This window comes from Meles meles, chromosome 12 (genome assembly GCF_922984935.1).
Source record: "Meles meles chromosome 12, mMelMel3.1 paternal haplotype, whole genome shotgun sequence".
Classification (NCBI taxonomy): domain Eukaryota; kingdom Metazoa; phylum Chordata; class Mammalia; order Carnivora; family Mustelidae; genus Meles; species Meles meles.
In genome coordinates this window covers 79,208,671-79,234,865 of record NC_060077.1, presented here as the reverse complement: position 1 = coordinate 79,234,865, position 26,195 = coordinate 79,208,671, and the positions used below count along the sequence as shown (strand labels likewise).

Below are 26,195 nucleotides of genomic sequence, written 5' to 3'. Positions count from 1 at the left end.
GGTCAGGTTAAAGGCATTCAAACTGGAAAGGAGGAAGGAAAATGATCTGTTTGCAGATAATGTGATCATATTATATGTAGAAAGCCCTAAAGACTCCTCCAAAAAAAACAAAAAACAAAAAGCCCACAACTGTTAGAATTAATAAATAAATTCAGTGAGGTTGCAGGATACAAAAATAACATATGGAGATCATTGGAATTTCTACACACTAATAACAAACTATCTGAAAAGGAAATGAAGAAACAACTCCATTTACAATAGCACTAAAGAAAATAAAATACGAGTAAATTTAATTGAGGAAGTGAAAGACTTGTACATTGAAAACTATGAAACACCGATGAAAGCAATTAAAGCAGGCACAATTAAATGGAAAGACATCTCATGTTCACAGATTAGAAGAATTAATATAGTTAAATGTCCATACTACCCAAAGTGATCTACAGATTCAATGCAATCTTCTTTTTTTTTAAGCTTTTGTTTTTAGGTTATTTCTATACCCAACATGGGGCTCGAACACATTACCCCAAGATCAAGAGTCTCATGATCTTCTCACTGAGCCAGCAAGGTGCCTCTCAATGCAGACTTTATAAAAATCCCAAGGACATTTAAAAAAAAAATAGAAACAGGAAAAACAATCCTAAAATTCATATGCAACCACAAAAGACCCTGAATAGCAAAGCAATTTTGAGAAAGAACAAACCTGGAGGCATCAATGGTCTTGATTTCAAACTATGTTACAAAGTTATAGTGATTAAAACAGTATGATATTGGCACAAAAACAGACACAGAGACCAATGGAACAGAGTAGAGAGCCCAGAAAGAAACCCATGCATTATGGTCAACTCACCTTTGACCAGGATACTCAGAAACACAACAAGATTGGGAAAACTGGATCTCCACATGCAAAAGAATGAAACCGGACCCTTATCTATCACCATATACAAAAAGCAACTTGAAGTGGGTTGAAGATTTGAATGTAAGATGTGAAACCATAAAATTCCTAGAAGAAAACACAGGGGGACAAACTTCTTGACATTGATCCAGGCAATGCTTTTTTTGGATATGACGCCAAAAGCAAAAATGCACTAGAAAGACTATTTCAAACTAAAAAACTCTGTACAGCTAAGGAAACAATCAATAGAGTGAAAAAGTAACCTACAGAATAGGAGAAAATATTTGCAAACCATATATAAATTGTACCCCAATAAAGTTGGGAAAAATGGAAAAATAATAAAGTACAAATAAAAGTCATTTTAAAAAGATAGACAAGGGATCCATTAATTGCTCCAGTCTATTTTTTTAGCAGCTTTACTGAAGTATAATTACATAAAATTCTTTCATTGTTAGTGTACAGTTCAGTAACTTTTAGTATACCTAAAGTTGTGCAACCATTACCACAATCCAGTTCTAGAGCATTTCCATCATTCCAAAAAGTTCCCTCATATTCTTTTTTAAAAAAATATTTATTTATTTGAGAGAGAGAGTGAAGGCGAGCGAGCATGCATGCATGAGTTGGGAGAGGGAGAGGGAGAGGGAGAGGAAGAGAATCCCAAGCAGAATCCCTGCTGAGTGTGGAGCCCGACGTGGGGCTTAATTCCAAGACCTTGAGATCATGACCCAAGCCAAAATGAAGAGTTGGACATTCAACCAACTGAGCCACCCAGGTGCCCCCCTTCATGGCCTTTTGCAGCTAAATCCCCACTCACCTCCAGACCTAGAAAACCACAGATAGGTTTTTTGGTCTATAAATTTGTCTTTTTTGAGACATTTCATATAAAAGGAATAGTTCAAAAGTACTCCTATGTGGTTAGCATCTTTTACTTAGCATAATATTGAATTTATTGTAAATTGTAGTATCTACCAATTTGTCCTTTCTTTTTTGTTGTTTAATAATATTCTACCATATGTATGGGCATGCCATATAATTTGTTTTATCCATTCTCTGGTTGACAGGGACCTGGATTGTTTCTAGTTTTTGGAATGCAGGATTTTGTTGGGACATGTATTTTCATTTCTCATAGGTAGATTCCCAGGTGTGGAGTTACTGGGTTAGGTTATATGGTAAGGATATGTTTAATGTTTTAAGAAATTGCCAAGCTCTTTTCTAAACTGGCCATGCCATTTTATATTCTCATCAGCATTGTAAGAGGGCTCCAATTTCTGCACACCCTCACGGACACTTGGTATTGTCTGTCTCTTTTGTTAACAACCATCGTACTGGGCGTGTTATGGTATCTCATTGTGGTCTTTGTGTTTCTCTAATGACTAATGATACTGAGCATCCTTGCATGTGCTTATTAGCCATCTGTATATTTTCTTTGGTGAAGCATCTGTTCAAGTCTTTTGCCTATTTAATTGGATTATTTGTCAGTCTGTTGTTGAATATACATACACGTGTATCTGCACACACACACACACACACACACACATATTCCGTATATGAGTCCCTTATGAGTTAAATGATTTGCAAATATTTTTTCCCAATATATGGTGTGCAATGATGTCTTCTGAAGTGAAAGTTTTAAATTTTGATGAAACTCAGTTTTCTAATTTTTGCTTTTATGGATCATGCTTAATGGAAAGGACAAGTGATATAAGAACTCTTTGCATAACCCAAAGTCACAGTTTTCTCCTGTGTTTTCCTCTAGAAGTTTATGATTGTCACAATTACTTACATTTAGGTCTGTGTGAGAGAGAGAGAGAGCACAAGGGGTGGTGGTGGGAGGAGTGGGAGAGGGAGAGAGAGAATCCCAGTCAGGCTCCACCCCCCGTGCAGAGCTCGATGGAGGGCTCGATCCCATGACCCCAAGATCATGACCCAAGCCAAAACCAAGAGTCAGATGCTCAGCTGACTGGGCCACCCAGGTGTCCCCTGTGAGCCGTTTTGAGTTAATTTTTGTGTGTGGTATGAATTAAGTTTCAAAGTTCAGATTTTTTTTTGCATATGGATATCCAATTGTCCCAGCACCGTTTATTGAAAATACTGTTCTTTCCTTTGTTGAATTATCTTGGTTATTATTTTTGCCAAAAATCAGTTAGCATAAATGTAAGGGTTTGTTTCTGGATTCTCGATTCTGACAGATCTATACAGACTATCCCTCTATATGATGGTGTGGCCGGATTGCACTGTTTTGATTACTCTGGCTTCTAAGTAAGTTCTAAAACCATTGAGTATAAGTTCTCCAACTTTGTTAATTTTTGTCAAAATTATTTTGACTGTTCTAATTTCATTGCCTTTCCATATAAATTTTAGTATCAGTTTATCAATTTCTACAAAAACCCTTCTAGGATTTTGATGGGGATTGTGTTGTACATAGATCAATTTGGGGAGAATGGCAACCTTGACAGTAGTGAGTCTCCCAATCCGTAGATGTGGACTGTCTTATTTAAACTATCTTACTTTCGCTTTTCAGTGTTTTATATAGTTTTTAGTACACATGTCTTCTTTTTTACTCCTAAGTATTTTTAAATTTAAATTCAATTGAATTAATATATAGTGTATTACTAGTTTCAGGGGTAGACTTTAGTCATTTATCAGTTGTATATAATACCCAGTGCTCATTACATCATGTGCCCTCCTTCATGCCCATCACCCGATTATCCCATCCCCCCCACCTCCCCTACCGCAACCCTCAGTTTGTTTCCCAGAGTTAAGAGTTATTGATACTATTGTGAATGGAATTGTTTACTTAATTTTATTTTTGAATTGTTATTTGTATATAGAAATATAATTGATTTTTGTATATTGACTTACATCTTGTGACTTTGCTAACCTTGTTTATTAGTTGTAGCGGTTTGTCTACTGAATCCTTGGGATTTACTAGATATAGGATCTTGTCATCTGTGAGTAAAGACAGTTTTACTTCTTTTCCTCCAGTATAGATGCCTTAATGTTTTTTTTTCCTTTATTGCCCTGCCTAGAACATTTTGTACATTGTTGAATAGATGTAGCAAGAGTCACATCTTGGTTTCCCCCTAATGTTATGGAAATAATAATAATAATAATAATGTTAATAATAGTAATTCTGTCACCATTAAGTAGAATATTCACTGGGAGTTTTGTTTTGTTTTGTAGATGCCCTTTATTCTTAATTTCTGAGAGTTTTTAATCATGTATGGATGTTGTAGTTTACCAAATGTTTTTTCTACCTCTGTTGAGATAGATGATCATGTAGTTTTGCCTTTTATATTATTAACAGTGCATTACATTGATTGGCTTTAGTGTTAAACCATCCTGCATTAGTAGGATAAATCCCAGTCAGTCATGGTATATAGTCTTTTTCATATGTTGCTCACGATAGTTGGTAATATTTTGTTAAGGATTTTTGCATTTATATTTTTGAAAGACATTGGTCTTTGGTTTTCTTTTCTTGTGATGTCTTTGTCTGGTTTTGGGGTACTTAGGGTAATACTGAATTTCTATTGACTACTTTTTTCCTGTATAAGAATACACTGTCCTATTTCTTTGCATGCCACATAATTTTTTGTTGAAAACTTGAAAATTTAGATCATATATTGTGGTAACTGAATTCGTTTGTGTGTATGGGGAGGTAACTGAATTCTAATCACTCCCCCCAACACACACGTTGCTACTATTTGGTTATTTGTTAGTTTAATAGCTTAGCTGAGATAAAGTACTTGGGCACAGTTATTTCTACTCAGTTTTCCTTAATTTTCTCTCTTCTTTCCTCCCCCCTCTTTTTTTAATAAAAAATTGAGAGAGAGCATGTGGGAGCGCATGAGCAGGGGTTGGTGGGGCAGGGGCAGAAGGAGAGGGAGAGAATCTTAAGTAGACTCCACACCCAATGTGGAGCCCAATGTGGGGCTCAATCTCATGCCCCTGAGATCATGACCTGAGCCAAAATCAAGAGTCAAACACTTAACTGACTGAGCCACCCAGGCGTCCCTCTTTAAATTTTTTAAAATCTTGACTTCCTAGAGGTCACTCCTGTGTCTGTATAGCCTTATGTCAGCTAACAATTGGACAGAGGTTGTGCTCAATACCTTGAGCCAGTAAACCTTCCATCCACTGCCAGCGTATCTGTGCGTGGGTAGGGGAACACATTCAAGCTTTGGCCACGTTTGAATCTGCCCTGATGCTTACTTTCTGCTGGGTCCTTGCATGGCTCCTCTGTGCATGCTGGGAATGTGTGGTTGGATAGCTGGGTCCTCCCAGGTCTCCACTGCACGTGCCTGCAGCCTCAGCCAGACAGATGCTTGCCCCAACCCCAATTCCATTCTCAAGCTAGTAGAGCCGTTGGCCTTCTCCATTCATCTGCTACCAAGAGCTACTTCCATTGCTAACACTGCTGGGCATAGGTGATTTCCATGGCTCCAGATCCAGCGAGTCCTCTTTGGTCATGGCAGAGAAAATGCCAGGGTTCCCAGCCTGCCCTAGCAGAACTCCATGATCTTGGAGCTTGGTGAGGGCATGGGAGAAAGTCTGGGCAAGAATGCCATAAAGACTCATTGTTAGGGCCCCAGATTGAGAACTTTTTCAATCATAAGTGCTTCTCAAATTTTTGCACGCCTTTGGTTTTTATCTAGAGCGCCAAAATGGATGCTTGTCTGTATCACCCAATCTTTCTTTCTTTATTTTTTGTATTATCTATCTTTATAGTTGTTTTCGAGGGAGAAGCTTTTCCAGCCTCTTTATTCAGTCACAGCTAAAGGTCTTAACTCCCATTTCATTCTATTTTTAATGAGGGGAAAATCTAGTTTCCAAATCAAAATCCTAGCCATATCAATCTCTTAGTTGTAAAGGGCAGAATTCCCGACAGCAGCAAGGAAACTGAGAATCTCAGATATGTGGGTTAAGGAAAAAGAGGCACACTAACCCAGGATATTAGCACAGATGAAGTAACATGAAAAAGGGGGAAGGGCTTGCTTCAGACCCAGCTTTACTCTCTGCTCTGCCTGGAGGAGAACAGACAGTGGGTAAGTGCACAGAGGGATGGAGGCTTTAGAAGCCCAGGAAGAAACTATAGGAAAAAGATAGATTTCTTTTTTTGTTGTCATTAAAAAAAAATAACAACATTTGCCACTTCTAAGTGTACAACTCAGGAGTGTTAAGTACATTCACATTGCTGTGAAACAGAACTCCAGAACTTCTTCATCTTGCAAGACTGAAACTCAAAACGCATGAAACAACAATTCCTCCTTCCTTCCTCACCGTGAGATCATTTTTAGTCTAAATTCATAGGTTCTGTATATCAGAACTTCACAAATTAAAGGGCAAACCATAAATTGGAAGATAGGGCCCGTATCCAGCAAATTACATATGAAATGCTTTTCTATGTGTCAAAGGAAAATACTCAAAGTTAACCAAAAATTTAAAGAGACAATCAGTAAAAGAAAACGGGACAATGAACTCATGAGTCAATACTGAGCCTTATTAGTAAGCAGAGAAATGTACGTTAAAATACCAGTGTTGTTTCTTAGATTAGCCAGACTTTTTTAGTGATGTGCTTAGTGCCAGACGTTGCCCTCTCGGTGAGATGGGTGGGCTCAAACTTGCTGGTGGAAACTACTAGTGTTTTATCTGACAATATGTTTCAAAACCTTAAAATGTTCACAGTTTTCACTCATTAAAGTCACTTTCTGAATGTATAAGCACCCAGAAAGGGAAAATAAAAGAGATCGAAGGAAGTATGTCAAAATGGTGGCTATCTCTAGGTACTGGGAGATTTTAAAATCAAAATATCAAAGATTACCAGTAAAGAGTTTATCCTGCTCTTAGAATCAGAAGTAAAGCCTTAAAAAGGAAAATTTTATTAAATAGTATAAACAGCATACACAAGTATTTTTTAGAACTTTAATTTCCATGCATTGTCCAACTAATTAATTTTACTTAGTAATTGTGATATTGGACTTATGGCTTAGCATACATATTTATGAAAATTGGAATTTTGCTCCTCTTCTGAGAGTTGTAATGCTTTTTTAAAATGTCTGTTTTTAAAATTAAAGCCGTGCCAAAATTTTATATTGGAAGTTGAAGTCTGGATATTTTTTGCAGATAGTTAGACTTTCATATTTAATTAAATGGAATTTTACCCTAGTTTTGATCCTTGTAGTTTTAGGAAGCTAAAATATGGTACTTTGGGAACATGATGGATTAAATACTTCCGTAAGGTGTTCTGTGAACCTGATTCCCATTTATTATTTTGAGACTCGGGGAGAAAATGAAATCTAACTTCCAAACTACATTCATATATTTGGAAAAGCCACTCTTAGATATATGAATTCTGAGAAATTGCATTTTAAAAGTTGTTTTGCAAATATTTTTTATGAATATTTTAAGTAATCTCTACACCCAGCAAGGGGCTTGAACTCATGGCCCCAAGATCGAGTTGCATGTTCCACTGACTGAGCCAGCTAGGAGCCCCTTTTGCATATATTTTTTAAACTTCATATTCTCAAAAAGAATGAAAAACATCAGGAGAGAACACAGTCCCATTTACACTGATATTTCTGTTGCCACCATACTTAAGGGATCAAAATGCCTGTTGAGTTGACCTACCTGATTGGCAATACGGGGAACGGAATGAAGGTTGCAAGAGTTGGATTCAGGTCATGTCCACCAAACAAGATGCCACACACAGTGCAGAAACTATGAGAACCCCTGGACCCTGGGTAGGGATGGACTCTTGAAAGAGGGAACCCGAGCTGATGCTCTCAGTGGTGGGGCACTCTCCCCAAATGTTGACTGTGCCTTGAAGCTGGAGTGGCTGTCTCAGCTCCAGCTTGGCCCAAGGACCCTGGCAGAAAATCTGATCTGACCTAACATGTGATTGGTACCGAGCTTCCGCCAAGAATGTGCTCTGCTGGAAAGGGCATTCATCACTCCTACCATTAGACACAGACATTTGAGGGCCTTCTCTGCCAGGAGGGATAAAATGAGCAGATCAACTCCTCACGTACCAATTCAAGCCCAATTTATGGGAGTGAAAAGCAGCTTGAGAACCTAATGAATTGGCTTAAAATATTCAGATTGGTTGGGAACTGATTAGGTCTGGTCCCCAGCAAGCCTAGAGTAGCTGAGGAATTGCGAGGCGCCCATTCATTCATTTGAGAAGCCAAGAAAATAACCAAGCCCCAAAGACCTTTGAGAGAGGCACTTAAAAGACATCTGATAAGAAATACATTTCCAACTCTGCTCTTCAGATGGACAGTCCCTTACAAAAGGAGGGTTTTGTTTTTCCTCCTCTAGCTTCAGAAAAAGAGGTAACTTACATATATTTTCTTCTATGCCTTACTACTTTACCTGGAATGATGCTACACATCGTTAGGCCTTCATTTTTAATCACAAACTCAGGTATTTTTGAATGCTGTTAAAGGGGCACAAATATATGCCCTCCTTTTTCTCTTTAGCACCTTAAGCCTTCCATCCCCTTTGAATAATCGCGAAAAATTCAGAACAGTGTCCTGGCCTCATTGAGTTTAATCCCAAGGTCTGTTTCTGATTGTCTTCTGTTCCTGCCCCCCAAACCTAAGATTAAAACAGAAATTCTATGGCTGCAGGTTAATGAGATGAGCAATAAAACATATATAGGCAAATCTACCATATATAACATATATAAATATACATATAAATATATATTTTAATCCTCTGCTCCTTAAACTTATTTTATAGAAGATGAATGCTAGGCACTGACTGTTTGTCAGGAACACAATCAAGTTTCATAATGAGTGTCAACTTTTCCATTGAAGAACTCCCAGGCAACAATTCTCTCATGACCATATACGTCTGTCTACCGCACTGGGACATTGGATCCCTTTTGTCTTTATCCTATCCTGTTGCTGTGTGATAACTTTTGTTTATTTTTTATCATCACACCTTCCTCTCATCCGCTCTCTTAACTTAATGTTCTCTCCTTTTACTTGGAAAGAGCCTCTATGAAGAGGATCCGGCTTTAAATAAAACCAGCCGATGGCCACCGTCCCCACGGGGTGGTAATTTCTACACGTGGTTGCATTTCATAGATGTGTTCCCAACGAGACAGGCATTACTTTAGAGTCTCTCGGCTTTCGGAAAACTGAGAAACAGAACACATCAACTGTATACTTCTTGATATTTCATAACTTTAGATGATGACTTCCCCTCTTGTGAAAAATTTCATTCCATCCTGGCGTAGTGATGCATACGTTGCACTACGTAAGAACAGTCTGCTTTTGAGGATTCCGCTGCCCGGTACAGAGTGAATATATCCAGTTATGTCCCTTTCAAAGTCACCCACTCAGAGCTGCTAATTTTAGCCGTCTCTGTGAGTGTCCTGAGAAGTTTCTTTCCAAGCTGTCCGTTTCCAGGTGTGGCACACACTTTTCCAGAGAAGAACACTTCTGGAATTTTTTTTTTTAAATCTTCTGTCTTGGATTTGGATAAAATTCAACAAAAGAAATGCCCACGTGACAAATTCTACTTTGGTATGTAACATGAACAATTCTTGACAGTTTGACGGATTTGTGGGGGTTCTTCGGTGTGCTTCCTCTCTTCTTATTACTATGGTCAAAATAGGAAGAGAGAGAATGTGTGTGTGTGAGGGAGAGAGAAGGAGAGAGGGAGGAAGGGAGGGAGGGGTGTGGGGGGAGGACCATGACAGAGGGAGGGAGGAGGGCGGATCCCGCCTTGCGGTGGCTTCTGCGCTTTTCAGAGAACTTCAGAGAACGACTGTACCACCAGTTCTAAACGAACAACATCATGCCTCTTCTTTCCCCTCCCCTCCACCCCCTTCCAGCCCCTGCACGGGTTTTCTACGTGTGCTTCAAATGCCTTGTACTCTTGGTATGAGAACTGCCCGTGTTACTCTGGCCTCACAGACTTTATCAGACAGCAAGATTTCTGCTTTTCTAAGAGGCAAGCCACTAAACCTGAGGTCCTGCACAGCCCTGAGTGCGGTGCTCAGTGTCCCGAGCCTCGGGGACACAGCCTCGGGGACAGTTCGTCTGCGTTTCGTCAGCTCACTGGAGCTGCATTTCACCAGCCCCCTCTGCCAGGGCCTCCCCGGCGGCGTCAACAAACAGCCCTCAAGTTTCATCCCAGGGATGCTAAAAAATATTCTCCAGCTTCAGCAATGACCTAGTCCATTCAAGGGCAGGGAAAAAAATGTCTTCTTCCATAAGTTCCCCGGGGAGCGGAATTTTCCCTCTTAGGAAGATAGGAGCTTTTCTGGAAACAGACCCAACTGTGCTTTGACCCGAATGTGGAAAAGACCCTGAACCTTGTAACTTCTCTGAATCCCCTGTCCCAGGAGCAGGGACACCCAGTCAATACCTCCCACACAGCCCGGGGAGCCCACAGCCGAGCCAGTCCTCTTATCACGTCTCTTGGAGAAAAGGCATTGAAAAGTAAGTATCTAGACTTTGGTTTTTACATTAGGAATGGCTGCACTTTAAATACGTAGTTGTTTGCATTATCTGCAGTAAGGAACAAAGCCGACTGTCCTTAAGACCTAGAACAGGAGGGAACAAGGAGGGGCTCTCTGGCATATTTGGCTATCTAGGGTTTTAAAGTGGTCGAATTATCATTTGTAGTTTAGGTCCACTGAGACCCTTTTTTGGAAATGGTTATTTTCCATGTCTATTTATTTTGGCCTGGCAGCAATTAAAGTAGACTCTTTGACATCAGGGCTCTCTCAACAGGTAGAGAAAACAAACATATAGGATGACTCAAAGGAGTGATCTGCAAAGGCTTTGCAAAGTAACCTGAAAAATTGAAGTAATTATCCAGGTAACTCAGGCCCCAGATCCTTTTGCCTGGAATATTTGAGGATTTTTGTCAAAAGTTATCGCTTGGATTATATGAATGATTGAAAATCCCTACTTTCTGGGTGGACTCAGAATGACACCCAGAATGCAAATTGCTGAAAAGCTATCAGGCATTTCAAGATGGCTGATGCAGACACTCACTGAGTCATTAGATAGATTTGCTTTCCTCTCTGCCCCCCTCTTTTTTTTTAATTGAAGAACACTTAGCATGACATCTACTATCCTGATGAATTTTAAAGTGTACAATACTGTATTGTTAACTATAGGCATGACCTTGTAGTCCAGTTGTTAAACAGAATCCTTAAAAATCTAAGGCAAAAAGTCAATCAACAAATCCATCAATAAAATGGCCCCAACTGTCACACTGCATCTTGATGAACACATCTCAACTTGAAAACCACTGATTAAGGGTGTCAGTTACAGACATCTGGCAATCATTTAAAAATAGATAAAAGCAAGAACAGTATTTAGAGCTGCTTCTGCTCTAATATTTCCCTTCGCCAACCTTTTCCTGAAGCAAAGGTATCCTTCATTTTTGAAGCTTAAGTAACCAGGAATGGTAAGAGATGATTTTTTTACAGCACACCAGCTAAGGGTAAATTGCTGTGAGGCTTTGGGACCAAAATCCAGGATGCTGGGAGTGACCTCAATCAACAAACTGACAAATCCTGTATTAACAGGCAGTGATGGCCAATAAGCATGTTCAGAGCTGGGAAATCAGGATTTAAAACAAGTCTGGTGCCAAAGTTATTTTGAAGTTTTGCAAAAACAGTCACAATTTGGGGCAGACTTTTGGGTCAGGTGGAATTCCTGTTTTTGTCAACTGCAAAAATTAACCTCCCTCTAGTCTCCCGCGCCCATCTAATTCGTTTTTAAGCACCCCATGCACCCCTACATGTAGATATCAGCCTATGCAAGGAGGAAACAGTGGGTGTTGTCACCTGTCACAGCGGGGGAAGTAGGGGTGCTGAGTAAAGTCCAGGCTCTAGAGTCAGATTTCCAATCAAATCCTCACTCTAGTCCAGTTTTCCAGCTCGTCTGAACTTATCTATAAAATGATGATAGCGGGGCACCTGGGTGGCTCAGTGGGTTAAAGCCTCTGCCTTCGGCTCAGGTCATGATCCCAGGGTCCTGGGATCGAGCCCCACATCAGGCTCTCTGCTCCACAGGGAGCTTCCTCCTCTCTCTCTGCCTGCCTCTCTGCCTAGTTGTGATTTCTCTCTGTCACATAAATTTAAAAAAAAGTAATTAAAAGGATAGCAACACCCACTCTGACAGGAGTGATGGGGACATGAGTAAATGTACCTAAGGTATGTGTTACATCCTAGCTTCTCCCCAAAGGCCAGTTCTTCTTGGTTAATTAACCCCCCTCTTTTTTTTTTTTTTTTGCTAAAACTTCCAAATGCTTTCATAATATAAACTATTAAAGTGGTAGGAGCAATACATTTTTTACATCCGTGCCATGATTAAACAAAAATAACATAGGAAATAAGATTTTTCAAGGAATCTTCTGTACTTAAAAACAGTGTGTTTGAGACCAAAACAAAAAAGGACTATATTTGAGAACACATCCATGATAAATAAGAGAAACTATTTTTTGTTTGGAAATGGTTGATGGGACATAAATTATCTAAAAGGAGAGGCAGAGATTTCTCAGTATCATCTGGCCTGATACTTTTTAGTATATATTAGTACCGTATTTAAATGAGTTCTCATAATTCATAGGAATGGAGGGTCAAGTTAAATCCATGCATACAAGGTGATATCTCTGTGATGATTATGAAAATTAAGGCACAAGTCCAGTCTTTTGTCAACGGTTCTAGCTGCGCCTTTCACTGATCCCTTTTTGCTTGGAGAGAGGCAGAGTGGAGTGAGGGCACGTGAGACTGAAATGGGCTGGCCATAGCAGCTGAGTGGAGACAGTGACTGGCTGGACATTTCAGGAGCCATGGAATTTCGAGGTCAGTCATCAAAGTGCATAATGAACAGGATGCTTCCTGGTTCTGGAGTGAAGGCGAGTCAGGCACAGAGGGATGGAGCACACAAGGGTCACAAGCAGCCTCATGGGACAGCTCCAAAGAAAGCTATCCACATCTTTATTACTGCACTGTCTTTATTGAGCTATACCACAGCTTCTGCCCTGGCACACCAGATAAATTCTTTGTTTGAGCTACTGACAGATCCCCAAGGAATCCTGTTATTCTGGGTTTAATTCTACCAAAAAAGGAAATCTAGAAATTCATAAATGTAAAGAAACTTGGGAGAAAGTAAGCGTGTCATCTTAGGGTTAGATGGAAAGTGGTCTTTCTGCAGAAACAACAAAAAGTGAAACAAAACACAAAGGGCAGAAAGAGGAGGCAAATGCAAAGGGAGCTCAGAAATTCATGTGGTTATATTAGGGTCCCCAGAGCTTTCTTGGAGAAGCATTCCTTGATTAATCTGTCTAATCTTAAATGCTTCCCTTCTGTCGGTAGCTTGGCAAAGGGACGTCGGACGAGGAGATGTGGAATGGAGGGCCCGTGGTAGGAATTTGAGGCGCCATGGGCCAGGGAGGGGAAGGTGTGGATGCTTCAGTAAGCTTTCGAGAAGGAACAATCAAAAATCAACTTGAACTAGCTTAAACAGCAGCAACCGTGGGAGTGTACTGCTCACACAACAGAAAAGTTCAGGGGTTCGGTCAGGACCTCGGTTCTGGTTCTCTGCATTTCTGGAGGCTCTGCTCTTCGCTGTGCTTTGCTTTCAACCTCCAGCTGGCTTTCCACGGTCTCAAATGGTACCCTCCCCTGGGCTCCGCACGCGTTCTTTTTCCTGTTTACAAACCTAAGCTTTGCGCTGATTGGATGACTCTTCAACCACTTTCTGGAGAGAGCCGCGTGCTGATTGGCTTAGAACTAGGTTCACGAGCCAATCACTGAGCAAGAGTACGTGACCAATTTGGACCAATCAGGGCCCCCGAAGCAGGAAGGGTGAGGTCTCGCACGTCGGTTCCCAGGCTTGAGTGATGGGAGAGGCGTAGGGGAAGGCGGTGAGGACAAGGCAATGTCCAGGAGGTTTGGGATATATTCTAAAGTCAAACCTCTCTCACGGATATAGTACTACTCCCCTGTTTTCCTAAGGGGCGGTGGTGCTCCTTACCTCTAAGGCACCCTTTACCAAAAGCAATTCGATAATGAACGATAAAAATAATCCTTCAGAAAAACAAGACAAATGGAGGCAAAAACACAAAGTCTTCTCCTGAGCCGGTCTGACTGGCTGGGGGAAGGGCGGTGGATGAAGGTGGCCGAGATGACGCTGGCCCTCCTCACAGCTCCCCTTCCCCGACCCAGGCAGGAAGGGGACAGAAGGGAAGATGACTTTTCCCGGGTGCTCCCCTTTCTGCAGAGGCCTGAAATTGCACACCTCTTGGTCCACTTTAAAACAGACATTCTCTCCAAAGAGGGACGCAGGGAGCCCAGAGAAAGCAGAGGACAAGAGGAGAGGGGACCAGAGAAAGGGTGTTTTCATGACACAGTGAGGACTCTGATGACACATGCCTGGATGGACACCGCCTTCAGCCCACCACCTTCAACCTCGAACCAAAGTGATGTTAACCAGTTAATCCACAGCAGCTGGTCTCATTAGCAGCACCGTCATGCTCTGTGTGCTGCCAGCATCATGATCTCTCCTTTCCATTACCCTGAGAGAGGACAAGGATAACCCCAGCAGAGGAATATGTCCTCTGAACAGAGTGAGTTGAAAATCAGAATCAAGAATCAGGGACTCTGCCACAAACAAGCCGTGTGACCTTGGAAAAGTCACTTGAGCTGCCTGTCCCAGGGGAATTTTTCAGTTGTAAAATCAAGGAGATACTAAACTCTCTCACATGTTTCACTGAAGCTTGAGCTCTCTGTTTTAGCCCTCCCTTAAAGAACTGGAAACTGTCATAGATTTTAAATAGCAGAGGAGAGGAGTACTCGTGGAAAGGCTCTATTCTACCTTAAAAAAAGTTCAAGCAACTTCCGCATGCAGAGCAAGTGGCAGCTGGGGCTCCATGGTCTGCACCGATATGTGCCAGGCATGCCGTAGGCACATGGAGTTGCTCAATATTAATATTTAAAAGTTAAATTGTGTTTTTTAGCTAACATGTATAAATTTAAATTATCCAAAAGGATCTGTAGAGACAATCACTGTCCTTAACAGGTTCCCCACCCCTCTTTCCTTGGATACTTGGACCTTCTCCTGGCAGCAACCACGTTACTGGTTTCTTGTCTGTTTTTAGAATCCTTATATGTATAAATACGCATATTACCATATTCTTCTTGTTTTGCCTCTACAAGTGATAGCATACTTTACATGCCCTTCTATATATTTTATTTTATTGAGCAGTATACCTTGGAGATCTTTTCATATCAATGCATACAGAACTGCCTTATTCATTTTTAATGCCCATTGCCATTAATAGAAAACCCCGTTCAACAGATAAACTGTAACCATATTCCTACTGATGGACATTTTGGTTGCTTGCAATTTTTTGCTATCACAAGTAAGTCTGCAATGAATGTAGTGTGTGCTTATGAAAAGTTTGTCTCCTTCTTGCCTCTATTTTAAAAATTAACTTTATTGAGGCATATATTGCATATTGTAGAATTCATCTTTTCTTTTTTTTCTCACCCACCCCACACCCCTATAATTCACCTTTTCTAAGTGTTTACTTCAATGATGTTTTTAGTAAATTTACCTAGTGGTACCATCCATCAGTTTTGGAATATTTTCATCACCCCAAAAAGAAACCTTGTGTACATTTATTACTATTTTTTTTAAGTAGGCTCCGCATCCAGCATGGAGCCCAACGTGGGACTCAAACTCAAGACTGTGAGATCAAGACCTGAGCTGCGATCAGGTGCTGGATGCTTAACCAACTAAGCCACCCAGGTGCCTTCATGCACATTTATTATTAATCAGTGTTTTTCCCTCGGCCTCCATCTCCAGCAATCACGAATCTACTTTTGGTCTTTATGGCTTCTTTTTGATATCTCATTTAAGTGGAACCTTACAATATGTGGTCTCTTGTGTCTGGCTTCTTTCACTGGAATGTTTTTGAGGTTCATCCATATTGTACCCGATATTCAAGTTTGCTTCTTTTTGTTACTCCACAGTGTCCTATGGTTGGCTTTACCCCATTTATCTATCTATCCGCCAGCTGAACATTTAGGTTGTTTCCAATGGACATTTAGGTTATTTCCAATTTTAGGCTATTATGAATAATCCTGTTAGGAACATTTGTGTGCAAATCTTTGGGTGGGTATATGTTTTCATTTCTCCTGGGTAGACACCCAGGAATGGAATTTCTGAGTCTTTTGTTCAATTCCTGTTTAACATTTTCAGGAAATGCCAAACCGTCTTCCAAAGTGTCTGTCCTGTTTTACATTCCCACCAGCCGTGCTTGAGGATTTTCTCCACATCCTTGCCCACATTTGGCTGCCCATCGTGTTATAACCATTCCAGTGATTGTGAAACGTTATCTCATTCATTACGGTTTTAATTTGAGTTTCCGTAATGACTAATGATATTGAGCATCTTTTCCGGGGCTTCTTTTCTTGCCTCTACTTCCCACACACAACCCTAAAATCATACCCAAGAAAGACAGCAATGCTTGAACTACGACAAACATGAACTCCTATCCCCACCTTGTCACTCGCAGGCAGCGAGGAATTAAATTTGTTACATCAACGCTTTTAAAGTTACCTTAAGCTTTCCAGTCATTATCTGTGAAGTGGGCAAAAACACCTACCTTGGTAGTTTTGCTGTGAGCATTAAATGTGATCATGTCCCTGAAGCATCCAGCCTGGGGGCTGACCCATAGAAGGGACCCAAGACATGTTCATTGTCTCTCTCCCTGCCTGTTTGCCTCCTCCCCACCAACCTCTCCAGATTCCCAGAACCCGTCTTTGGGGAGGGTACTCTTCCCTAACTAACACGGGATGGTAGGTGTAGTTACTCAGACAGCGCGTGCAGGAAACCAGTGGCCATTGGATTAGGCTGGGTAATCAGAACTAATCCGTGCTGTCCCCAGTGAGAAAGCACTGTGACAGCTGGCTTTCCTGCCAGCTCCGGAGGACCTGCTTCCCCGTTATCTGCACGTGGACTGAGATTGCTTCCCTGACCCTGTCAACTGACAGCGGCTTTCCTGCTGACAGCAGCCACGCCACCCGCTATCTGAACGGGGCAGACTGGCCCGAAGAAAACTTGGCGACAGTCCAGGGCTCTAAATATTCAAAGAATTCTCCTGTAACTTTTGGTCTGTTCTCTAATTGAAGAGGAAGATATTTGAGTAATTTTACTGATCTTAACCCCAAAGCTCCTGAGAGCAACTAACACAGAGTTCCTACTCTGCCATTTAGAAGAGCTTTATATGTACTCAAGTCATTTGAGTACATATAAATGAGGTCAATACTGCGATTATCTTAGTTTTACGGATGAAGAATGTCGGCAGAGCAAAGGTGAGCTAGGAAGGGGCAGAGCTGAGATTTGAACTCAGGAATCTGGCCTTTCATCACCACATCCTTCTACTGCTCTGTAAAAGGCCCAGTCCATTTGGGAGTATCTATCAAAATGGAATCTGGGAAGGCTCACTGATTCAGAGCTTCATTTCATGGTATTTACTATAGAGAACCACTTATGTGCCCAAGGAAGCATGTAGCAGGATGGGTTTTGTTTTTGCTTGTGTTTTAAAGATTTTATTTATTTATTTATTTGACACAGAGAGAGAGAGAGAGAGAGAGAGAGATCACAAGTAGGCAGAGAGAGGCAGGTGGTCGGGGGGAGGGGCGGGAAGCAGGCTCCCTGCTGAGCAGAGAGCCCAATGTGGGTCTCCATCCCAGGACGCTGAGACCATGACCTGAACCGAAGGCAGAGGCTTAACCCACTGAGCCACCCGGGTGCTCCTGGGATTTGGGTTTTTTGTTTTGTTTTGATTTTGAGTGTTTTTTGAGACACATTTTGTAAGTGTGAAAATCTCCAGCCTTGTTCTATGTCATCAATACAAGAACACACAGATTAAGGCTGGTGTTGCCGTGCTAGGCAATACTGATGTCACTGAGCAGTGTTTACAACATGGTGCGGCCCTTTATGCATTGGATTGACATTGGAAGACTGTCTACACTCATTACTAAGTAAGATAAGCCAACTGTCTGGGAAGTATACACAATTTAATGCCATGCATGCAACAAAATTATATATGTATATTTAGATGACTATATACATACATGGGTAGAAATTGTATAGATATATTTATGGATACATATATAAATAGAATATAAATGTAAATATATATATATGTGTGTGTGTGTGTGTGTGTATATATACTTAGATGATGATACACATACATGGATAGAAAAATGCCTGAAAGTCTAGGAGACCCTTCCTTTTGAGAAGGTACAGAGATGGAGGAGGCTTTGCCTTTATATGTTTTTTTTACAAATACAAATGTATGCATTTAGAATCTGTACAATTAAAAGTAAACCACATTTTTTTTTAAAAAAAGCAAGTAGCTTCGGGGCGCCTAGGTTGCTCAGTGGGCTAAGTATCTGCCTTTGGCTCGGGTCATGATCCCAGGGTCTTGGGATCAAGCCCCACATTAGGATCCCTGCTCAGTGGGGGAGCCTGCTTCTCTCTCTCCCTCTACTGTTCCTCCAACTTGTTCTCTCTTCCTCTCTGTCAAATACATAAATAAGTAAAATCTTAAAAAGAAAAAAAAGGAAGCAGCTCGTTCTGGACCCCACAGCTTAAAAAAAATCAAACACACACACACACACACACACGTACACACACACACATAAAATCATGCAAATGTTGTGTTCCTTCCAGTTAGCATGTTGCCTCTTCAGAGTGTCTGTGAACACCACCACGGCCCCTCTGGTCATATCAGTAACTCAATATTGGTTGTCCACATCTAGCTGAGAATGATAAATCTGTCTTCAGGGGTTCTAACCTTCAGAGAAGCCACGAAACATGAACCCACAGCCTGACTTAACTGTCCTCTCTCCTTTATAGTCAGCACCGCGCTGGTGACTGAACCGTCTCTATGAGTCAAATAGCCTGTTTGTCAGTGTTGTAACCTGTGGGACTCCGCTGTCAGGAAGCAGTCACCTGGGGCGGAGTCAGAGATGACACACAAGGTTCCCAGCGTCACCCCAGCTCTTCTTGGCAATTCGACTTGTCCTTTCTTCCCTTTCTATCCATAGCAGCGGACCCTGGGCATGGGAATGGGAGGAGCCGTATCTTGAGATTCCTATTACAGGTGAATATTCCATGAGGAGAGATTTTTAGACATTAATTGGTGTATCACTTAAAAAAATTATTGTGGTAACCCACAGCAGGAAAGGAAATTGATGAAACCAAGTGACGTCTTTCTCTAAAGCCTACTGATTATCACCTCGGAAACCAATTATGTACCAGATTCTCCCTGGGCCATTTACATAAGGATTATTCTAATCCTTTGATTATTAGCATTATCTCCTTTTACAGATGAAGAACTTTGACCAGGTCAGTGGCAGAGCTAGATGTAGATTTGTCCCTGACAAGTGACAAAGCCTGGGTTGGTTCGGTCCTCATTCCTATGATGCTTACTGATGAGGAGAGTTTTCTGGACTCTGGAGCCCTTCCTCTGCTGCCCTCCCAGTTGTCTGAGTAAGTGTCTTAGGAATGTGGAAAGCCAGAGGAGTCACACACTTCTGCCCCGACAGCTGCTCCGAAGAAGGGTTGCAGAATGGTGTAAAAAGGACTGAGTACTGACCTGTGCTACAACACAGAAGAACCTTGGAAATGTACGAAGAGAAAGAAGCCAGTCACAAAGGACCACGTAGCGTGTGGTTCGATTTACCTGAAATGTCCAGAATAGGCAAATCCACAGAGACAGAAAGTAGATTAGAAGTTGCTTGGGGCTATGTTGTGTTTGGGTGGAGGGATCAGGACTCGAAAACTAAAGAGTGGGGGATTCTTTCTGGGAAACAAAGATGTTCTAAAATTGATTGTGGTGATGACTGCACAACTCTGAATATATTGGAAGCTACTGAATTGCATATTGCAAATGACTGAATTGTATGGCATGTGAATTACATCTCATTAAAGCTGATAAAAAAAAAAAAGTGCCGTAGAGCTCTCAGTCTCGCTGCCAGTTGGATGGGCTAGTTTTTTTTCTTCTTTCAATAATCAGTGTGGGGGCGCCCAGGTGGCTCAGTGGATTAAGCCACTGCTTTCGGCTCAGGTCATGATCTCAGGGTCCTGGGATCAAGCCCCGCATCGGGCTCTCTGCCCTGCAGGGAGCCTGCTTACTCCTCTCTCTCTGCCTGCCTCTCTGCCTACTTGTGATTTCTCTCTCTGTCAAATAAAAAAAAATAATAATAATAATCAGTGAGAACATTCCCGGAGCGGTTATTTGTGCCTAGTGCTGTACTAAGAGCTGTACAGGCAATAATTCATTTGATCTTTATAACAACCTATGATGTATAGACCATTTTACAGATGAGGAAGCTGAGGCATGGAGGGGCTCTGACATGCTTATTGACAAGGCTAGTAAGGAGTGCAGCCAGAGTGTGAACCCAGGGTATCTGGCTCTGGAGCTCTTAACCCCCTGTGCGATGTTGCCTCTCAAAAATGATAAATGGATGTGTTGGAACCAGAACGTCTGACTCTTACTCCATTGCTTTTCTTGGGTAGGAAAACCTACCTATGTGCCATGTCCAATCAACATACTAACTGGGGATATAAGGTATGTAAATTGCATGCTTCTCATCTTTGGGAAATTCACCAGACTAGCAATAAATACATCAAATATCCTTATTTGGAGGACGGTTCTAAATCTGACTCTCTACACCTCTTTCTCTTGCCTTTCTTTCTTTCTTTCTTTCTTTCTTTTTCTTTCTTTCTTTCTTTCTTCCTTCTTCCTTCCCCTCTTTCCTTGTTTCCTTTCCTTCTCTCTTCCCTTCCCTTGCCTTGCCCTCCTTTCCTTTCCATTCTTTCTTTTTTTTTTTTTAAAGATTTTATTTATTTATTTGAGAGAGAGAGAAATCACAAGTAGGCAGAGAATCAGGCAGAGAGAGATGGGGGAAGCAGGATCCCTGCTGAGCAGAGAGCCTGATGCGGAGCTCGATCCCAGGACCCTGAGAGCATGACCTAAGCGGAAGGCAGAGGCTTAACCCACTGAGCCACCCAGGCGCCCCTTCTTTTCCCTTTCCTTTTCTTCTTTCTCTTTCTTTCTGAAGCTATACTTTTATGTGTTTGCCAACCCTTGTTCTGTATTTTATACTAAGTTAAAACAGTAGAGAAGGTCATGAATACAATTTGCACTTTCAGTTGTAAAATACCATAAAACATTTAAAATTGGTCTTGGGTTCCATTCTTACTGCCCTATGCTTCTATTTAGCCCTAACATTGTTTGTTCAATAATACTGAGAAACACTAACTTTATCTCAAGTCAAACCCACAGCTCGAGCTTCCATCACCTGCTCAAACCTCTGAAACGTATAATAAGCAGACACTTGGGCATTAAGCGAAAAGCTGCTGCTTTCTGCGCATGTTTGTGGGGGGGGGGGTGGAGGGGCAGCACTTCCTCGGCAGTGAAAGGACAGAATGTTTCCACTCATTTTCTGGGTTCTCTGCGTACTGCGGACCCACGCTCATTCCGGCTTAGCCATCTAGCCGTACAGTAACTCAGCCACACGCACCACGCCTTCTCTAAATAGTGTCATCCTTGCGCAAGGCGGCTGCCCTGACAGTTGTCTTTTGGAGTTATTTGGTTTTGAGACTTCTTTCAACCTAGGTGAGAGAGTTTTTCCATTAGACATTTCTGTGATTGCTGAGTAAATAGTAAGACATGTCAAATCTGGCCTTTATATACAGATCGGAACCATCAACCATCAAATGTACTTATCACATAATCTGGAGTGCAGGTGTCTCTTTGCCATCTTGCAGTTGGAGTTTCTTTCTGTTCTGTTCAACTAGATTACCATCTTTTTTTTTTTAAGATTTTATTTATTTATTTGTCAGAGAAATAGAGTACAGGGAGGCAGAGTGGCAGGCAGAGGCAGAGGGAGAAGCAGGCTCCCTGAGGAGCAAGGAGCCCGATGTGGGACTCGATCCCAGGACGCTGGGATCATGACCTGAGCCCAAGGCAGCTGCTTAACCGACTGAGCCACCCAGGCATCCCACTAAATTACCATCTAGATCGAGAAGGGCTTATGATGCTTTTAAATATAACCCCTGCTAACCATAGCCCCCTGGGGTCCAGTCTCTGCACAGCTGAATTTAAATGCTCTTTAACCAAAACCCATTGCAAAAGCAATTCTTTATTAAAGAGTGTCAAGAGGGTCCAATTAACAACCACAGAACAAAACTTCTCACAATCCTCCCTTCTGCCTCTCTGGCTCAATCTCCCACACTCCTCCCCCCTGCATCCCCGCAGCTCCTCAGTCTTCTCTCCCTGCCCTTGTGCCCTGTTCCCAACCCAAGCAGTTGTCTTCCTTTTTGATGCTAACATACTGCTTCTTCAGCTTTCTGGCTCTTTCTCCCCATTAGCTGAACCTTAGGTCAAAGCACAAAGTTGCTTCCTGTACAGGAAGAAAGGAAAGGAAGGAGAAAGGGAAGGGGGTGTATTCTCCTAAATTAAGTTTACCCTGATATTCAGAGAGCTTGGGTTTGGGAATGCTTTTTTCTGTTTTCAAGGAATAACCTTATTTCTAAACAAAATACCTAGAGATTAAGGAAATGCTGTGGGAACATCAGAAGCTGCAGGAGAGGCCTGAAGGGGAAGAAAAAGCTAGGGGTCGTTCATGAGCTGAATGTTCCCAGGGCTGTGTCTACCAGGCAGGGCCGGCCTTGGGATCCCACGATGTGAGCCTCATACACTGGTCCCCGCCCCCAAAGAGTCCCAGGGCCCAGTTTAGTGCTCTGTTGTTGCCATCACAAATAGCTTAATCATTTTTGAACAGGGAACCCCTCCTTTTCATCTTGACCAGGCCCTGCAACTTAGAACCAATTCCTAAACAGTTAAGAAACTGGTCCACCCATAACGGAGAGAGGTTTCCCCTCCTAGAATACAGTTGGAACCAGTAAGATCCAGCCTCCTCCACCCAGAGCTCCGCTTGCTCCTGCTGTAGGACCCTCAGCATCCCCGGAATCACCATTTGCAGGTCTAAGTGCCCCTCTCTCGTCCATTCCAAATGGATCCTACTGTGAAGTGGGCTGTCCTTCTCCTTAGCTTGGTGGCACATGACATTTGCTCACCAAGGTAAGGAGAAATGGGAGCCTCCCATTGGATGGTGTGAAATGTTATTTACAAGCGTGGGGCTCTCCAGAGGATGGTTTGGGTAGAGTGGTGCTAGCCCTGTACCCAGGGGATATTACGGAAAGGGTCCTCTGGGTTCGGACAGACCTGCCTTGTTAGGAGGTGTAAGTTGTGCACTGTGCAACTGGGGGCGCCCTGCACGCTGACAGTGTCAGCCAGCCCTGGCACCGCCGTGAAGGATGCCGGAGGGCAGCAGTCGCTTGAGCTGTGTGATCTTGAGCAAGTTGTCGCATCTCTCTGGGCCTCCACTTCCTCCTCGGTAAGGGGCAGGAGGTGCTAATCACCATTCAGGGAATTTAAAAGACATGAAATGAACTAACACACATGGTGACTAATCAGGTGTTAAATGCCTTCTTGTATCCGGGAGCCCAGACTTGCCCAAAAATGCTAGGCAAAGGAGCGGCACTTTCCCAGTTTCAAAGTACACCCCTCCTGGAGATTCATCTGCATGCCCTCAGCTCCTCCAGTTTGGAGGCAAGTGTGGCTATGTCCTTTTTGAGTCCAGTGAAAAGACTTTGAGGACCGGAAGAAAAGAGAAAGGAGACACGGCCGTGGCTGCGGGCTTAGGTGATTCTCTCTCAGTCTGGGCTCGGGCTGCCTGACCCTCTGCGAGGATCCATGGTTCTCCACTGGGGCTGCCCTCCCCAGGGAAACCGGCGATGTCTGCGGACATTTTCAATGGTCACGACTTGGGGGAGGGGTGCTGGTGGCATCTGCTCGGTGGAAGCCAGGAGTGCTGCTGAGCACACGAGAGGGCCCAGGACAGTCCCCCACAGTGAAGCATCTGGTCCTGAGAAAACCAGCCCATCTGCCCAAGTACCAAGGTCCAGCCTTCTCCAAGCCCGGGAGTGGTGCCAGGCTCCTTCCCTCCCAAAGAGCCACCGAGAAAGTCGGAGGGGTCCCGGAACCACTGGTGTAACGTCAGGGATTTTTGTTTTTCAGATTCAACGTGGCATGAAAGGATGACAGACTCGGGAGAGCCCCAGAGGCACACACTTTGTTTTCTATCTACATTGCTTTCCCAGAAAGTTCCTGAGAAGTCAGACGCCGTGCTTCGCTGCATTATATCTGGTAACTGTCAGCGGCTAATTACCCTCTGAAATCTCCCTGTGGACCAGGGTGTTAGGGTCACAAAGAGGGCATTATTAAAACATCATTTGTGGGAAGGACCTGGGAAGTTTGGTCTGAGTGGCAGGCAGAACAACCAAACCTTCTTCTATGATGATTTTTCTTTTCTTTCTTTTTTTTTTTTCCTGGAGGATTTCTTTGAGTAACTTCCTGGACACGTTTTAGTGATCTTTTTCACTTCACATCGTGGTTCTTGGTGAGACGACTCCCATACCGGTTATTTTTTCAAATAATACACTCTTCATTTCCTGTGTGCATAGGAATGGCATGAATAACTTTGCTTCAGACGACTTACTGAATTCTTCCATCGCTCGTTCCTTGATATCTCCCAAGCTGGCTTAGATGCATTTCCGGCTGCTTGCCATCTTCAGGTGGCCCAGTCAGCCATACAGAGGCCACAACCAAGGCAGAGGGTGCCCAGTGAAGGAAAAGCAGGGACCTGGAGCTGGAACTCTCCCTGGACTGGAGAGTGCATAACCCAGACCTGAGCCCAAATAGGTACCCCCAGTGGTTAAGAAGGATTTAGTATTAAAAGGAAATTGTAGAAGCAAAATAAAAGGGTAGCGAAGTGGTCTCTTGTACCTTGTGGGCTGTTTTCCTTCTTGGATTCTGTCTCTACTTTCTGAAACATAGAGGCACCAGTGGTCTTTCCTGAGGGTTCACAGAAAACTCTTCTCCGCTGAGATCCCTCTTTCTAGAGAAGAAGAAAAGAGCCAGCTTTGGAAATGGCCAGTCTTCCTTAGCCAAAGTATTGATAACATCTCATCTCTGGTCTAGGTGCTGGGGTACAAAACTGTGTGCTCAGGCTTTTCGATGAGGGCAGAGCCAAGCCCCCCTCCCCCTCCCTTTCTTGGTGTTTGTCCACAGCCTCTCATAGGAGGGACAGACACAAGTCCACCACTGAGCCTTCATACTTGGGCCTCCACGGCTCCTCAGGAAACCCCACTGCTTGGACATGCCCCAAACTTGGCCACCAGTCCCCACACACATGAGCCAGGTGCTTGTGAAACGTTCTGGAGGTGGATCTTAGTATGTGACCTGCAGGTGAGCGTAAGAAAACAAGGGGAGGATTTTTGGGTGAGGTTTCCAGCAAGTGGAGGGAGAGAAGAGAACCGCCCACAAGGTCTGAGATACCACTTCCCTGTGCAGGTCTCAGTTATGGCTGATTATTCAGATCTATACTGCACAAAAGGAAAATACCAGTCAGCCACGAAGAAACGAGGGGCATCAACCAGTCCTGATCAGTCTGAATTAAAAAAATAAAAACATGGGAGTGCAAGTGAGTAGAGTGAGTTCCTCAGGCCAAGTTGCATGCATACTTTGTTTATCTTCTTCTTTTTTTTTTTTTAAGATTTTATTTGTCAGAAAGAGAGAGAGAGCACAAGGAGGGGGAGGGACAGGCAGAGGAGAGCGGGCTACCCAGTGAGCAAGGATACAATGAGGGACTCGATCCCAGGACCCTGGGATCATGACCTGAGCCGAAGGCAGACGTTTAACCGACTGAGCCACCCAGGTGCCCCTATATACCTTCTTAAAAAAAAAAAAAAAGAGAGAGAGGGAGAGTCAATGATACACAAAAAAGGAGCAATTAGGTGCTTCCTAGGGAGGAACCTAATAAAACTAACTGAAAGGGGGGACGCAAGGCTGATAAGAACAGGCGGAAATGAATTATGATCAGCAACGTCCTTGATGGTTTTTCAAGGAAGCTCATTTTTGGAGGTTTAGTCATTTGTCTGGAAGGGACTCAGCCAAGCCCCTGGTAAAGAAGGATGTGTCCTTGCACACAGATCTGTCTGTTCCCGGTCCGGGGACTGATGCGGCACCTACCTAAATGGGTGGGGGCGAGGAACCACCACAGGTGCCACCAAGCACATTCGTGGTGTTAGCACGGAGGTAGCTTAGCTGGGAGACCCCGAATCAGACGAAACACAGAAAGGGAGGCAGGGCTCTGAGCACACTCTGAGCACACCTGTCCACGGCA

General features: G+C 42.8%; 1 protein-coding gene across 1 annotated transcript in view; it reads left to right on the top strand.

Moving 5' to 3' along the window:
• Positions 1 to 10,233: 10,233 nt before the first annotated feature.
• The window catches only part of ALPK2 (alpha kinase 2), a 115,584-nt gene continuing 99,622 nt past the window's right edge, over positions 10,234 to 26,195 (top strand). Inside the window, exons 1-2 of the mRNA XM_046025608.1 lie at positions 10,234 to 10,344; positions 24,029 to 24,157. Coding sequence (XP_045881564.1) covers positions 24,049 to 24,157 — 109 coding nt within the window. The 5' untranslated portion in view covers positions 10,234 to 10,344; positions 24,029 to 24,048. The remainder of the gene's footprint in view (positions 10,345 to 24,028; positions 24,158 to 26,195) is intronic.